The sequence below is a fragment of the Squalius cephalus genome (assembly GCF_949319135.1).
Source record: "Squalius cephalus genome assembly, chromosome: 2".
NCBI classification, from domain to species: Eukaryota; Metazoa; Chordata; class Actinopteri; order Cypriniformes; family Leuciscidae; genus Squalius; species Squalius cephalus.
In genome coordinates this window covers 48,124,353-48,139,951 of record NC_137123.1, presented here as the reverse complement: position 1 = coordinate 48,139,951, position 15,599 = coordinate 48,124,353, and the positions used below count along the sequence as shown (strand labels likewise).

Below are 15,599 nucleotides of genomic sequence, written 5' to 3'. Positions count from 1 at the left end.
TTGATTCTAATGGGAGTTTTGGAGAGAGTCCAGAACTCAGTCACTGATAAACTCGCACTGTTTGATTGACAGCTCCAGCGATTGTAAAGGGAGCGTTCTTTGATCACTTTCTATATATAATTTAATCACAGTTTAAATAACAGAATATTTTCATCCTACTAAGAGAAACAATGTGAAGTTGACCATTTAGTCACTGGTTTGATTTACTGACACATAGACAAAGAACATCTTACTGTACATGAATCATTACATATAAGAAATCACTGGTCACTGGTTTCCATATCGTAAAAGCAAAGCCTGCACCGAAATTGCGACTGATTTACCAAAGATTCCACAGTGAAATGTACCGAATACATTAGCTTTAGGATCGTCTGGAGGGTAAAGTTATTTTCAGTCCAGTGATCCTTTGCTCTTCTCTCTTTGTCAACTCACTAACATGACAGTGGGCAATGAAGTAGTAGGCGTTTATTAGTTTTTTTTTTTTTTTTTATAAAACTTTCTGAGATTAAAAATCTCTTTTACAGAAGTGACCTGGCCAAGATGAGCAGAACAACATTATCAAAAAAAAAAGTAGTAGGCGTTGATTTTCTCTTTCACCTATCTATAGGCACATTCCACGAGTCATTTTCTGAGACCGGTTTCCAATAAAAGCTGTTTTTGGACTAACAAGGAAGTTTTCATTTCTGAAACTTACAGGATATTCTTATAGTATGATGACCTCTTAAATGTCAAAAGCTCTAGGAAAATTGGATTTCTCAATTCATGACCCCTTTAAATCTTACTTGATTTAAAAAGCATACAATCAAAATGTAAACTGGAAAAAATGTCTTTTCCCTCAATAAATGTTTTTTTTTTTGAGGAAGAAACAAGAAACTTTAAATTGCTTTAAACTTTAAACTCAAGAAACAATAAACTTTAAATTGTGGATAATTTATCCTCATCAAAGAGGTTGAGAACCACTGTGCTAAACGATGAGTCTTTTACACAGTCTTTTACTGTAGTGCTAGCTTATGGCATAATTAACTCTGAGAGCTCACATTAAGGATAATTATTTGTAAGTGTGGTTCAGTTACACATTTAGGTTATCATAAATCATGCAAAAAAAATGTTTATGAAACTATTTAAAGTATTTTCTGACTGTAACTCCGTAATGAATCATAAACATTGTGTTTGCATATGTTGTCAGATGCATTACATGTAAATCAGCACTTCACTGTGTCCGTTAGAATGACAATCAACATTCAACATTTGTCTTTTTCTACTGTAAATTACCTGTATACAAAATACATCATTTTATTGCTGTAAATAATTGTCTATTAAAGCCTTCATGTTAGACTTTTAACTGCTGTTAAATAAAATACCTGGACCTATGTACGAGTTGTTTACCCAGATACTGTACTGTATATATCAGCAATTTAGCTGTTTTTACCATTCTGCGCCACAACCATATCATCAATACTTGTGATCTGCATCATCAAGAAAAATGAACCATGGAGATAATTATGACAAGCAAACACAATACATCTCTACAACATAATTCTTGTTTTAATTTTTGAAATAGCACACATTAAGTCATTTACAGAATAATCTCTATAACACTATATAAGTCTAGATCCAAAAGTGCTGCCATAGAAACCACTAAGAAAGGTATTATTTATATATCTGCAAGTATTCAAAGTAACAAAGGAAAAAAGCAAATATGACATACATATTTACATTGTGATCACTAAGCTGACATGCAGCAAAGTACAGTGGGCGTCCACATCTTTAGTGGAAGAGGTTGTATAATTGTGAACAACAGAAGGTAATATATTAAAATGCTCATGTATTTTGTCATGGGTGTTACATGAGTGAGATGACATTAAGTGCCCTTAATACTATTTACCTTTAAGATGAATATAGCTTTAACGTCATGTGTTAACAGTATGATGCATGTGTCGAGTCTGATATGCTTGATGAATTGTGAACCATATAATGACTTCTGTGAAAATGTGTGGTCCACCCCCAGCGCCTGGTCCCTCTGCTGAAAGCAGCTTAAGCTGAGTGATGGCTTTCAGGAAGTGCACAAGTATGACTCACGGACAAAAAGAAGTTCTGTTTATAGAGCTGATGTCATTCAGTCACTCACATCTTTATGAAAACAGAGAGAGTAAGGGTTTCTGTCTCAAACCCTCCTATGTTTATCTCAGTTCTTGGCCTTTCCTTTACCCCTGCCTTTCCCCTTCCCAGAAGCCCCTGGTTTCTCTTGCTTGACGTCTTTTGCTGGTTTGGCTTTCTTCTGCTGAAAGAGTGAAGAAAAAAAAAAAAAACTGGTGAATAAAGGTGTAGCATTTTGAGTGATTTATAATGGAATTTTGCCTATATGTAGGCGCTGATGGAATATGAAGGCTACTTCTGCATTTTCTATGCTGATTTTGGGAAAAAGTGTGGAATTCTGTACAATGAATTTGAACATAGTAAAATATGCTATTATTGCTAATAAGAGTGTAGTACTCTCAGTTGTGCTGTACGCAATAAAATTAGCCAAAATATTTCATAAGTTACATGTAGTCTCAAAATGGGTATTTGGGTGGGTGTTTGAATTCTGTGGGCTCGGATTCTCTGACAAACTTTACCACTTGACAAACTCTGACAAACTATACTTGTTTGAAAGAATAGTTCACCCCAAAAGGAAAAAAGGTCATTATTTATCCCTCAAGCGCACCCTCATGTTGTTCCAAGCTTTCTCTTTAAATTATCATGACTCCTCTGAAGCCATAACAGATCCGTTTCTCAACTCACTGACTCAATGAACCAGTCACAGTGGTTTAAGAAGATTTGCAATAGAAAGCAACTTTTATGGTGCTTTTGTGACCTCTTTTAAAGCTTCAGTCTCTTTGTAATTGTATTAAAAAGAGTGGAGATTCTTCAAAAATTCACCTTTTATGTTCCAAGAAACAAGGGAAGTCATACAGGTTTGGAACAATACGATGACGTAAGCGCTGAAAGCCTAAATTAAACCTGATCATTATATAAAGCGATCATGTCTCTTCAGGATTTATCCACTGATGGATGGATTAAATTTTTTGAGTTGACTTTAAATGGAAGGACAGAAATCTAAACTTCATTAAAAATAACTTCATGAGTTTCAAAGATGAACAAAAGTGAAACAACATCAGGCCGAGTTGGTTACATTTTTAGGTGAACTATGCCTTTAAGTGTTCTCCAAATGAAATGTTATTAAGTTAACATGATTGGAAAACTGATATATAAGTCGAAATGAGCTACTGGATTTCTATTTTGATATCTACCTTGATCATTGCATCTCTGGTAAGCCCATCGTCTTCTTCCTCTTCCTGGACCTGAGATTCATTGTCAAGCTCTCCTACAGGCTCAGGGTCAACAGCACCTTTACGGCTTTTCTTAACCACTTGTAAGGAGTACGGAGTAAGATGGGATTCCCTATTGTAGGCTCTTGTAAAGGCAGCTTTCACCTGCAGAAATGGAAAAAACCAGAGCTGATGGGGATAAAGTGTGGCATACAGCACCTCCAGATGTTTTCCTGTTAAAACACAATTAACTCAGATGGAGCAGGCATCTGTCAAAGCAATGAACTGTCAACTGGACCACCGGTTTCTTGTCCTGAAGGATAACTCTACAATATGCTAAGAAAATCACACACACACACCTTGGAGTCTAGCTTAGAATAAGGATCCGTCTGTCCGCCCCATGTGCTGATCTCCATCATGTTATCAACATCCTCTTTAATGATGTCATAATCATCCATGAGCTTCACGCTCTGATTGGCTCCTTCTGAACCTTGGGACTGAAGAGGCTCTAATATTGCGGAGCGCAAATATGGCAGGTAATCCAGATTTATTGCTTCCTTACTACTTAACGTCCTGCAGGATAAGAAATAGGCAAGCTTTTAAGAAAGCGAAAATGAGGTTTATAGACTTCATACTTCAGACATGGAGGAAAGGAGAGGGAGAGAAAAGTGTGTTTTCTCACTTTAGGCTCATGTGTGAAGCCAGCTCCTGTATGATGCGGCTGTGTTTGCCAGCTGATGAGAACTTGCCCAACCAGCTGGGAAAGGTTGGAAACTGACTCATATAGCCACGCATCAGTTCCCCTGGCAACACGCTTGCATATATTGCCTGGAAATAAATACACACAGATATATGTTGTTTTCACTGATCTATGCAAAACTACTATGTAAACAAGTTTGTAATATGTTAAAAATCAGTGCTGTAATATGACTTCATTCATCTTTTCTGCCTCAAAAATGTTTATTTTGAAAATGGCCACTTCAGGGCCTGATTATTTTGGTGCTGATACAGCATTCAAAGATGTCGACTGAGGATTTGTAGGTCAACACTGATGAGAAGACAATGGCAGGAAGTATGTTACCTGTGTAGGAAGCAGAGACCAGGTCTGTTTAGAACGGATCTGTTTGTCCACTAAATCTCCATCGCAAATGCTGTCCGCTGTTTTACTCAACAACACCAAATGATTCTTCAGATTTCCCCTGATAAACATCAAATGTCACAATTATACAATCATGCTCTCATCTGCAGTTAAAATAGACTTTTTAAAATATTGTGAAACAAAAATGTTTTCAAAGTGTACAAGCTGTAACTGTTGGTGTGAGTTAAGGCTGGCCGATACATAGAATATAAGAGATATTATTGCAATTTTGCTGACAAGATAAAATTTGTGAATAGTAATGTTAAAAGTTTAGCTTATTTTTCTATAGACAATTTTATCTGTAAAATGTCAATTTTGTATGTCAAAACAGATAGGTCTTTGTTCTTCAAAAAACAGTCTAATTTTGTTTTGTTCTGCATCAGACATTTTGTCTGTTCTATTCACATTATGTATTTTTCATGGGGATCAACTTAAAAAGCAAATGTATTGAGATGAATATTGAATATCTTCATAATTTGGGAAAATATAGTGATTATCTATTGTGTATAATCTAAAACTCACCCTGCGGCAGCTGGTCGGACGTGCAGATAGTTTTCTTGGACAAATAGTGGTGCTAAAGAGTAGTCATGAAAGAAAAGGTCTGATTTGTCAATCAAAGACATGTGGGCGGTTTCATCTCCTGAAGCAAACACCTTCCGGCACACATCAAATGGACCCTGCATAACAACACACAGATATTGTCATTCTATACAGTCTACTCATGTCATCAATGAGCCCATGCTCATAAAGTGTGCATAATGTATTTAACAGTGTGCGGATGTACCATTTTCATGTCCTTCTTAGCGTTGATAGCATCAGCTTTGGTCTGGTCATAGGTCATGACTTTGTCTTTAGCCGACCACATGCACAGATTGTGCAGGATCTAGATGTAGAAATATAATAACAAATGTTGGAGTGTAAAACACAGGCTTCTATAGTAGACACTGAACCAGTGAAGAAAGGCAACAGATTTGTTTGTTAACATCATACCTGTCGAATATCCTGATTGGACGCCAGGATTACTTCATTCAGTGCTGGGGGTGGGATCTTCAGACCCTCTTTGAAAGCTATAGACATCATAGCCCCCTGATTGGGCAAAAAGGCAGCTTAAACATTTTTTAAATATACTTTACATAATAAGTGTAATATTTACTAAAATAAGATTTTTTGGCTAGACTTTTATGTTAAAGTGTCCTTGGTAAAGTATAATTACACAAAGTACTGAGTAATAAACTAAAAATATGCACTTACTGTAAGGTTAACTGCTTGTAATTAATGCATATTTTATGGTAATTATTACTATAAAAGGTACATGTAACAAGTATAACAAACAGTTAAAAAAAAGTGTTTTTTTTTCAGTGATGATACATTTTTCAGCAATGATATAAAGTAGGGATTAAAAAAAAACAGTGAAAATCTGGGATTTATTTTAATATAAATATTGTAAATGTTTCTAAAGGATCTGATGCAAAATCAATGAGAAATACTTAAGATTCTGCAATATTTCTAGTTCATTAATTAAATAAGCAAATGTGTGACACCGATCAACAGTGATTGAATCTGTCAATCATTTCAAATGCCAGCGAGTACCTTGATCTGCTCAACACGGGGTCTCTGAAACCGCAGGTCGTAGCAGTAGTTGGCCAGAGAGCGGATCTTCTGATGATTGCGGTCATTACACATGCAGATGATGGGAATCTTTGACTGTTTTATCAGACCAATCATCTCCTGTGTGGGTCAAAGGGCAAAGCACAAGTGTCAAGAACCACAATAACTCTCTGAATACACTGGTGTTCACTGTTCAGAATAGCATACTGCTCTTACCAAGATGGCACGGCACTATGTAATATATACACTGTGTAAAGTATGTACATTTTCTGTATGCACAGAATACCCAGATGACCAACTACATTTGCTCAAAATGAGCAGTGTTCAACAGAGCTTACTGAATGGATTACTGTATTCCACATTGCAATGACTTGACCTTTTATTTCCCCAAATCACCATTTTTATTTGTATCTATGATCCCAGGGCAATGAGAAGTAGAATTATACAGTTTGAAATATTTATTGTGGACAAAGTCAACCGTTTCACATTCTATTTTTAAAACTTGTAGGCAGTATATAATATATACTGAGCTAGTGCTCCATTCCACACTGCCACTGAACCCATAAGTATTTGAAAACCATCATGACCATTTCTGCTCCTTGAGCACCACCTCTGGTAAAGAGAGATAATGCAATTGAATGTGAGTGTATATGTCTACCTGTATTCCTCCTCGGTCTTCATTTCCTGCCATCCCATCCACCTCGTCCATTATGAGGACATGTTTACTGCTCACTGTCTGAGATGCACCTGACACCATTAAACACAAAAACATACTGTGTTTATATTATAATCACCAAGTTTAACTCCAAGCCATTTTACAGATGCTACCTGCTGAATTAGCTATTAATTAAGCTAATTACCGGTATAGAAGTTCTTAATGCTGGTGTTGTTGAGTGATTCTGCGATCACTTCCTTTAAGCTGTTCTTACTGCGGGTGCAGCTCGCATTCATCTCCACGTAGCTGTAACCCAACTCCTACAAGCACATATGGAACTCTATTAATGCTTTACCCAATGCAACGAAACTGTAAAACAGACACAGCATTTACAATCATTCACTAATGACTTAATCCTTGACCCAATGCTAAACACTTTTCGCTAAACGATTACACAGACTGTTTTTGAAACACAGTCAAACTAAATGTTATGCTATATGTATTTATGAGTGAGACTGAACTGACCTCACAGACGAGAGCAGCAGTAGTGGTCTTCCCAACACCAGGAGGACCAGATAACAATGCAGCCTTAAATCCAGAACCATCATCTTTACTCCCAAACTTACCAAATTTGGCTGTTTCACACAGAGAGAGAAAGAGAAAGAGAGAGACGCAAGAACAATGACATTTGTGACCATGACAACAAATGGTGCATTTGAATAAACACATTCTGTATGGTTGGAATGGCATGCACCATTAAAATAAACATTATGCTGTGACTCTGAGTGTAAAATCTGGTGCATATGCTCATGGTCAAGTCAAGTGCACTGCATTATAGGAAACTGTACTCTGGTTATATAATGGTAAAAGTAGAATTGATGTATTATAAGCATACAGAACTTGCATACTGGTAGTATACCATTCCGACACGGGTAGTTGACATGAAATTGAGCAGATGCAGCATGACATGCTAAACTCCATCTAAAACAACATTTACAATTCTTATCTTAAACAATTAATATGACCTTATATTAATTGAGAGACTATATGGAAAATTAGCATTAGAAAAAATGCATTTGTCATACTACGGGACCATTTCAAATTAACTAGTCAAGTTGAAAAACTATTAAAGATAAAAATAATATACACTTTTCCTAATCCATATTTTTAACGTAAAATCTTGATGTTGATGATCATAGGTTATTTGTCAGCTACCCAAATATCAACTGTCATGTGAACACAGTAAGAATAACAAACTTGAAATACTGACGTGGTGCTTTTGTATTGCCACTGTGATGTGTATGCCAGTTGTGTAACCAACGCAGAAGCTTGTTGGCACAACTCTGATCCCCCTGCTGTCCAATCAGGTTCTTCAGACTGCGGGGGCGGTACTTATCCACCCACAACAGGCTGCTCCCATCATTCGGTGGCGTAGAGTGGGATACAGGGGATGCTGTCTTGGTTTGATCATAGCTCAAACTCTTTTTGACCTCTGAACGAGACGCCCCACGTGTTCCAGATTTAGAGGCAGAGCCAGGCTTAGACCTCCGCTCTGAAGGGCTTCTCTTGTTGGGACTGGGCCCTTGTGGTGTGGCCTTCTTGGCTGGAGGAGTGGGCTTGCCTCTAGTGTCTGGAGTCCTTGTTTTAGAGGATTTATTCTAGAATATTGAAGATAGACAGACAGCTCATCACAATATGGGAAAAAAACGGACATACTTTGTATGCGTTATTTAGTTTTTCTGCAATGTATATTGCGATATGAAAAAATACGACAACACTTAGACCAGATCAATTGAATAGCTATATATGGAAATAATTGATTGTGGTGATTTCGTTAGGCAGTGCATAGAAATCAAAAATAATATTCAAAAGCTGAAAAATTACTTTTTACATTGAAGACGTTGTGGGTATGAACCATCTATTTAGGGCTTTGGTTAAAACTGTAAACATTTGGGTGTTCAAAATAATGGTATACCAATATTCTGCCAAAATAAAAGGTTGAGGATTTGATGTGAAAAGCACAAGGCTTTGAACACAACAAGGGAAGAATTTAAAGACTTAAATATTTGTATTATAACTCAAAGTGTTAGTTGGTTCTTGTAAAGAGTGAACTCATGTGTAAAAACACCCCTAAAAGTAAGCATTTCCATTAGCAATAGAGTCTTTGTTTTTTGTGTCTGGATGTCTCAGTAGTAGCAATACGACACATATTCATATAAAATGTCACCCTTCACAGTATAACTTTGAATAAACACCAATACCGTATACGGCAATATCGATTTTATTTTGCTAAATATTGTGAGGCTCCAGTGGACAGTGAGTGCAAGTGAAAGAACAGGAGGGTTGATGGGAGCTACTTTACCTCTGCCTCTGCCGCAATCTCGTATTTAGACTTCTTGCCTGGTTTGGTTCTTATGAGTTCCAACAACTCATCTTCATTAATGATCTTAGTGCCAAAACTCTCCGCCTAAAGGATAGACATTGAAGTCACATGATGTTACAACAACTAAAAATTTAATTAAAATGATCATGTATAAATATATAGAAAAAACAAATATATATATATACAGAACACTCAAGTTTGAATAAAGAGAAATAATAAAAATTAGGACCTTCTCAGTCTTTGAAGCTCCACTGTCTCGTCCCAGAACAAGGTAACTGGTTTTACGGCTGACGTTTCCTGTGACTTTGCCGCCATATCGCTCAATTAATGACTTAGCATCATCCCTCTCCATAGACTCTAACACACCAGTCAACACAAATGCACAACCCTCCAGGCAGTTCTCTGCTCCCTAAAACAGGTACATAATGTTTAAGCAGCTTAAAGGGGCTATATTGTAAGAATTTTCATGGATTCATCGCTTTTTTATTGCCAATGTATACAGCTTGTAGACTGATTTTTGTGTGGAGAACTCAGGACGTTTTCCTGGAAAATCTAAAGGATTGTGACGTTTACGTGCCCTCCCGAGAGACTCTCTTCAGTTCTCTACAGTGAGAAAGTGTGCAATACTAGCTAATGTTAGCTTAAAGATGGAGGCCACTAACGTCAACAAATGCACAGCAACAAATTAAAATAAAAAAAAACTTTGCTGTTTCATAGTGACATGAACAATGTTAGAGGCCGTTCAAACAGAATGCGTTTTTCCATTCCACTGCGCTACTTTTTTTGGAGTAGCATATCAAATTAATGAAACTATGAAATATACAAAATCCTATATAAAATCCTTTAGTTTAAACATGCTCATATAAATAGCCTTTATATAGTTCTGCTATGTTTTTTAAATATTTGTTCTGAGAATAGACATGATTTTCTGCATTTTCAGTGATTAGAATATATTAGAAAGCTTACTAAATGTTTATCAGGAGCAACTATTGCTTCTAAGCGAAGAATGAAAAAGAACTTCGCCGTGAGTATATCAGGGCCTTGAATCGCGTTCAGTCTCTTGTACATTACGGAGTGTGTGCACGAGCGCGACTACAGGCAATAGTTGCTGGCTGCAGTTCACTTAATGGCCACTGGTGTCACTAATAACAGGAGTTTCTGAATTCTACATACAGCCCCTTTAAATGTCAAGTATAATTTGATTCCTGAAATATATTCATAAATAGCAATGAGATGATAGGCCTTCAGTTGTCAACATGAGTGGTTTAGGTGTTTTTACCTGTGGTACCTCTTTAGACCCCAGAGCTCGTGGTCCTTCTCTGTTCAGAAAGTTACGATAGGCTGATGAATTTGCCCGTTTTTTCTCAAGATCCTCAGGACTTGTATTCTGAAATATTAGAGACAAACGTTTGCTCACTAGAGGTTTTCAGGCCATATTTATAGAAAAGCATTGTATAAATACAAAATAAAAACTTAAAAGACCCTTAAAAAACCCAATTACAAATCTTACATTGTCATTTCGAATATCTTCTAATATAAAACAATCCTGAATTAAGCTGCATATGCAAATGGAATACCTCTGGTTTTGTTGGTGAAGTTTTACTGGGTTCACTTTTAGGTGTGGAAATACTTCTTGATTTTGTCATTCCCGTGGAAGCACTTCCTGTTTTGGGCGTAGCTGCCTGCTCTGAGCTAGCTGGTGAGATGGGCTCTTTCTTAGGAGAGATCTTAATTTTCTTTTCACCCCTTTTCCTTTGCTCATCCTCTTCATCCTGTCGTTTTTTCATCTGAGCCAGTTTGGAGCTAGTCTTCACAGGACTTGTTTTAGGCGATGGGTCCTTTTTAGGTTTGGTGTCTGAGGCAACTGCCTGAGAGCTGCTCTTGGAAGGGGAGAGAGAGTCTACCCGAGCCTAGGAAACAAAAAGAATTGTGTAACAAAGCAAAAAAAATGTGGCTTCATTGGCCACACCACGTGATTTTTGTGGACATTTGATTATGGACACAAAAGGTTTTCAAATATTAATAAGCAGTAAACCTGTTAAAATATTATTTTTGTGAAAGAATAAATTATGAATAACTACTTGCATGTGTATGTTTACTATGCATGTTTAAATCAGAATGAGACAGAGTTAAGACAAACTATAGACATGTATGCAGCTCACTAACCTTTTTCGGTAAGGGAGCTTCATCCAGCATGGCTAATGTTTTTGCAAATTCCTCATCATCATGAATCTGCTTTTCCAACTAACACAAAAAATACACACACAAACAGGTTCTGCATTACGCATTTATACATACAGAAAATTAACAATTTCTCCATGATAATAAACTACATATGAAAAAGTGACTACATTAACATGCATTTTCAGATTAAGGTATATCCTATATAAGGGTCAATGACATGACGCCTAAATTTTCTGTCCGAAAATTTTTCAGGCAAAAATGGGTTTAAATGCCTAAAAAGATACTGCATATTTGTAGTACCTCTCCCATGTATGTACTCACTTTAACTTTTCAAAAACATTTACTTTTTACTTTTTTTTTTTTTTTTTTTTTGTTATTTAAAGTGTCAAAACATCATGTGGTGCGACCGTCCGGCCATAACTTCTGTTTTGAAAACATCTTTGAAATTACTCTGAATTTATTCAAATTTATATTCTGCACTATTTGGCATGATTTCCAAAATGTTTTGTAATCCTTTAAAAAAATTCAAAGCATTTGCATTTATATTTCCATCATAATATACAAACAAACTTTGTCCGATGATGTTCATTTTATGAAATATCATGTGGTGCGGCCATCAAGGAACTACCATTTTGGGACTTATATGTTGAAAACTATTCAAACACAGGAAGTTACATCATAAACCAATTTACCAAGGAGCAAGCAGGTTTGTAATTCTCTCAAATTGGAAAAAAAAATAAACCTTTGTAATGGTTGGTATGTAGTTGCCAAATTTGGATGTCATGTGGTATGACCTCAAAAAAAATTTTTTATGTTTGCGATATTGCTATATTCACTCACAAAAATAAATGTTTATAAATTTATGGTAGGACATTTACAAAATATAAAACATCTTTGTTTAATATCCTAATGATTTTTGGAATAAAATTAAAAATAGATCATTTTGACCCATACAATGTATTGTTGGCTATTGCCACAAATACCCTGTGCGACTTGTGACTGGTTTTGTGATCCAGAGTCACTAATGATTTGCTGCTCAAGAAACATTTCTGATTATTATCAATGTTCATATTTTTGTGGAAACTGTGATACATTTTATATGTCAGGATTATTTGATGAATAGAAAGTTCAAAAGAACAGCATTTATTTGAAATAGAATATTTCGTAACATTATAGCCTGCACCTGAATGTAACACTGAATGTGTCCTTGATTAATAAAAGTATTAATTACTTAAAAAAAACTATTGACCCCAAATGTTAACTGTATACAATACTTTTATGATATAATTTATATCTATAACATTATTATTTGTTAGAAAGAAATTCTAAGTCAAGTTAAATTAAATGGTGCACTTGTGTTTGTGAAGTGATTTTTTTTTTATAAAAGTGAGTTTATAAAATGTTTATGTTCAGGAAAATTCTGTGAAATTTGTATAAAATCTGGTTTAAATCTATTTTTTTGTATAAAATGTATTGTTCATTGATCTCTTTAAATAGATTTTTAACTATATAAGGGCTTCGTGTCATTTGGAGCGACCACTTATCATGTGGTGCGACCAATAAAAGCAATCACTGTATTAAATTTAAAATAAAATATCTTATTTCTGTGGCTGAAATATGAATCACTGATTCAGTATGCTTTAGTAAATTATATTTTTAAAACATTTCTATCAGTTTTATGTGATTTACAGGAAAAATAAGTCTGTTAACTAGATTTAAGAAGGCAACTCGGAAATTATAGAACAAAAAATAAGATCATTATTTACAAGAACTCAAAAGAAATGCAAATACTTGGTTTCTAAACACTTTAATTACCAAGAACTTGTAAAAAAATGTTTAAGCATGTTAAGGAAATTAATTAATTTTAAGATAAATCATGGTCGCACCACATGACATTTTTTAAGGCTACGGACAATTCATCTAGATGAAAAAACACTTAAATCACTTAAATTAATTTTTTAAAATGAATTTAGGTGTACACAACATCCTTAATGTTTGAACAATTGCAACAGGTATTATGTTTTTTTGTATTTTAAAATTGGCCTGTTGAAAATCCTTATACGTCATTGACCCATAAGCCTTTATTCAGCTCATTAATTCTCATTCATGATTCATGTCCTTGATTATAGAACATAATACTGTACATTTTTGATATGACCAAATTCTGATTAATATAGGTGCATTATCGTGCATGTGTCCTAAACCAACCTCAATGTCTTCATCCATCTGAAGTTCTTTTGCAATGGCTTCATCACTGAGCGACTCGTCAGTTTCCTGTGTGGGCTGAACGAGACCGAATACTGATGAGTTTGAATTTTTCAACACATTAAGCGCACACGCAAACACACACTTTTATTCACTCTCTCTACTCACTGCCTTCCTTTTGACGCTGGTACTGGCCACCATTTTCTTCTCCGACCTCTGAACACTTGAGCTCCCAAAGAATGCCATTACTGAGGTGGGCTTCAGTTTAGGTGGGGTTGGTGTGACCTTTGTAGATACGGTGGGCTGAGAACTCTTCACACCTCCCTTTGAGATCGTGTTTGGGGCTTTGATTGGAGATTTAATAGGGGAAACTTTCGCTTGTTTTTCTTTTCCTGAATTTGAGACCTTCTTGTCTTTAGCCGTTCCATTTTCTTTGGGTTTGTGCTGTTTCAGAGTCACAAATGTATCATCTGAATCTGGAAAAATAAAACAAGGACAAAAAAAAAGGAACACAAATTGTGATATACACGTCATATTCACAGCATTATATTATACATGAGGCAATTTGCTCGCTGACTCCCTCACCAGAATCAGACACGAAAGTTACTGGTTGTTTCTTCACTGTGGGGGCAGGTGTCTCTTTAGTGCTCTTTTTGGTCTTCTTCTCCTTCTTGTCTTCCTCAGAGTCTATGATAAGATGAGAGAAATATTGTAATATCAGATTCCAAGACTGTCAAGGAGAGGGTTTTTTTGGAAAAATATTTAGTTTCTAGATTATTAAAATTTTCCCCAACTCATTAGAGTACTGAATTTATTTACTTTAATGTCATTTTTATTCCAGACAATCAAGCACTTCCTTGCAGCCCCCTGTTTGGTATGGTATTTTTCAATCCTTAATAACCACTATGTCTTAACATAGTGAACATAATGGTCATCATAATTGTACCAATACTTGATAAATGTCTTTTACACACCTGAATCAATTATGACTCTTTTCTTTCGTTTTCCAGTGGGTTTCTCATCAGATTTGGGACTTTTGACCTAAAGAAAGAGAAAAAGAGTGATTGTATAACACTGCAGGATGCATTAAACATCAGCATGCAAATTCATGTTAATAAAGAGAATATGAGAATTAACTTATATTGTAGGTGCCATCTCATATGAATAGATATTTTAATAGATATAGTACAATCACACACCTGTCACGGAAATAAATGACAAATGTACATTAGACCGTTGTTCTACCTTAGTTTTTGATTTCTGTTTCTTCTTCTGTTCTTCATCAGTGCTGGTGCTTTCATTTGAAGGTTTGGGCGCCGCAGGTTTGTTGGACACAAAAAACCTCCGGATGTCCTGAAATGAGCATAAGTGAATTAGAAAAATATACTATTAACATTTTATGCAGTTTTACATAAGTTTCATTAATAATATCACAGGTTTTTGAACGTGCTGCGCAGAGCAACTACCATAGAAACCCCAAGCTGAGTTTATTCTATTGCATATTTACATTTCAAAATTGACAATAGCAAACAGGAAGCAGGTGCTTCGTCGATACCAAAAACACAAACATCTGTACTGTATTGTTATACAGTTACACAACAGCTCATATTGGCCTGTCTGTTGGGATACAGACAGTCGACTTGGATCGTTAAGTTCAGCACACTTTTTAAATGCTTAAATGTTGCTCGACCCAGACGTAAACAAATACTCTCGTGATACTAAATGAAGTAAACATGGACTGCCAAGTTCATGAATAGCCTTTGTATGTTTTCTTCTTTTTGTAGCTCTGGTCTGTTAACTAACGTTAACACCTAACGTTAAAGGCTGCAAGTTTGAGCTAACTGCTCTTTCTTTATCCAAACAGCCTTATTAACGGCATTGAGCTCGTCTCTGATTGCCCCATTTTTAATATAGATGGTGCATTAATAAGGCCACTCACCATTTTTGAGCATGTGTCAATATCGTTTCTTTATTTTTGGACAGATTGCGGGATAGTAGTGCTTCCCCAGTCCTCTTTGGCGCCAATGATACTCAACGCAGGCGCAGCGTGATGACGGAGCGCAGATGGAGGAAGAGAGAGACAAACGCGCGGATCAGATTCGGCTAGTGTGTTGATAC

The 15,599-nt window shown here is 35.8% G+C and overlaps 1 protein-coding gene across 1 annotated transcript; it reads right to left on the bottom strand.

The window, feature by feature from the left end:
• Window positions 1–1,912: 1,912 nt before the first annotated feature.
• On the bottom strand, window positions 1,913–15,530 carry rfc1 (replication factor C (activator 1) 1). The gene is made up of 24 exons (XM_079859518.1): window positions 15,421–15,530; window positions 14,727–14,834; window positions 14,456–14,522; window positions 14,067–14,168; window positions 13,650–13,957; window positions 13,485–13,559; window positions 11,259–11,336; window positions 10,670–11,002; window positions 10,372–10,479; window positions 9,322–9,501; window positions 9,072–9,176; window positions 7,980–8,367; window positions 7,235–7,344; window positions 6,915–7,029; window positions 6,713–6,801; window positions 6,037–6,174; window positions 5,437–5,532; window positions 5,231–5,329; window positions 4,969–5,123; window positions 4,390–4,507; window positions 3,991–4,136; window positions 3,668–3,881; window positions 3,291–3,473; window positions 1,913–2,281 (listed from the first exon to the last, which is right to left on the bottom strand). Exons 1-24 carry the CDS (start codon window positions 15,421–15,423, stop codon window positions 2,186–2,188), a joined length of 3,414 nt encoding a protein of 1,137 aa, XP_079715644.1. The 5' UTR covers window positions 15,424–15,530; the 3' UTR covers window positions 1,913–2,185.
• Window positions 15,531–15,599: the final 69 nt, after the last annotated feature.

Excerpts from the sequence above, each read along its gene's own strand:
- rfc1 (XM_079859518.1), bottom strand. Across the intron at positions 5,124-5,230 it reads CTAAGAAGGACATGAAAATG|GGTCCATTTGATGTGTGCCG; the intron begins GTACATCCGCAC and ends GTTGTTATGCAG. Across the intron at positions 3,474-3,667 it reads ATTCTAAGCTAGACTCCAAG|GTGAAAGCTGCCTTTACAAG; the intron begins GTGTGTGTGTGT and ends CCATTTCTGCAG.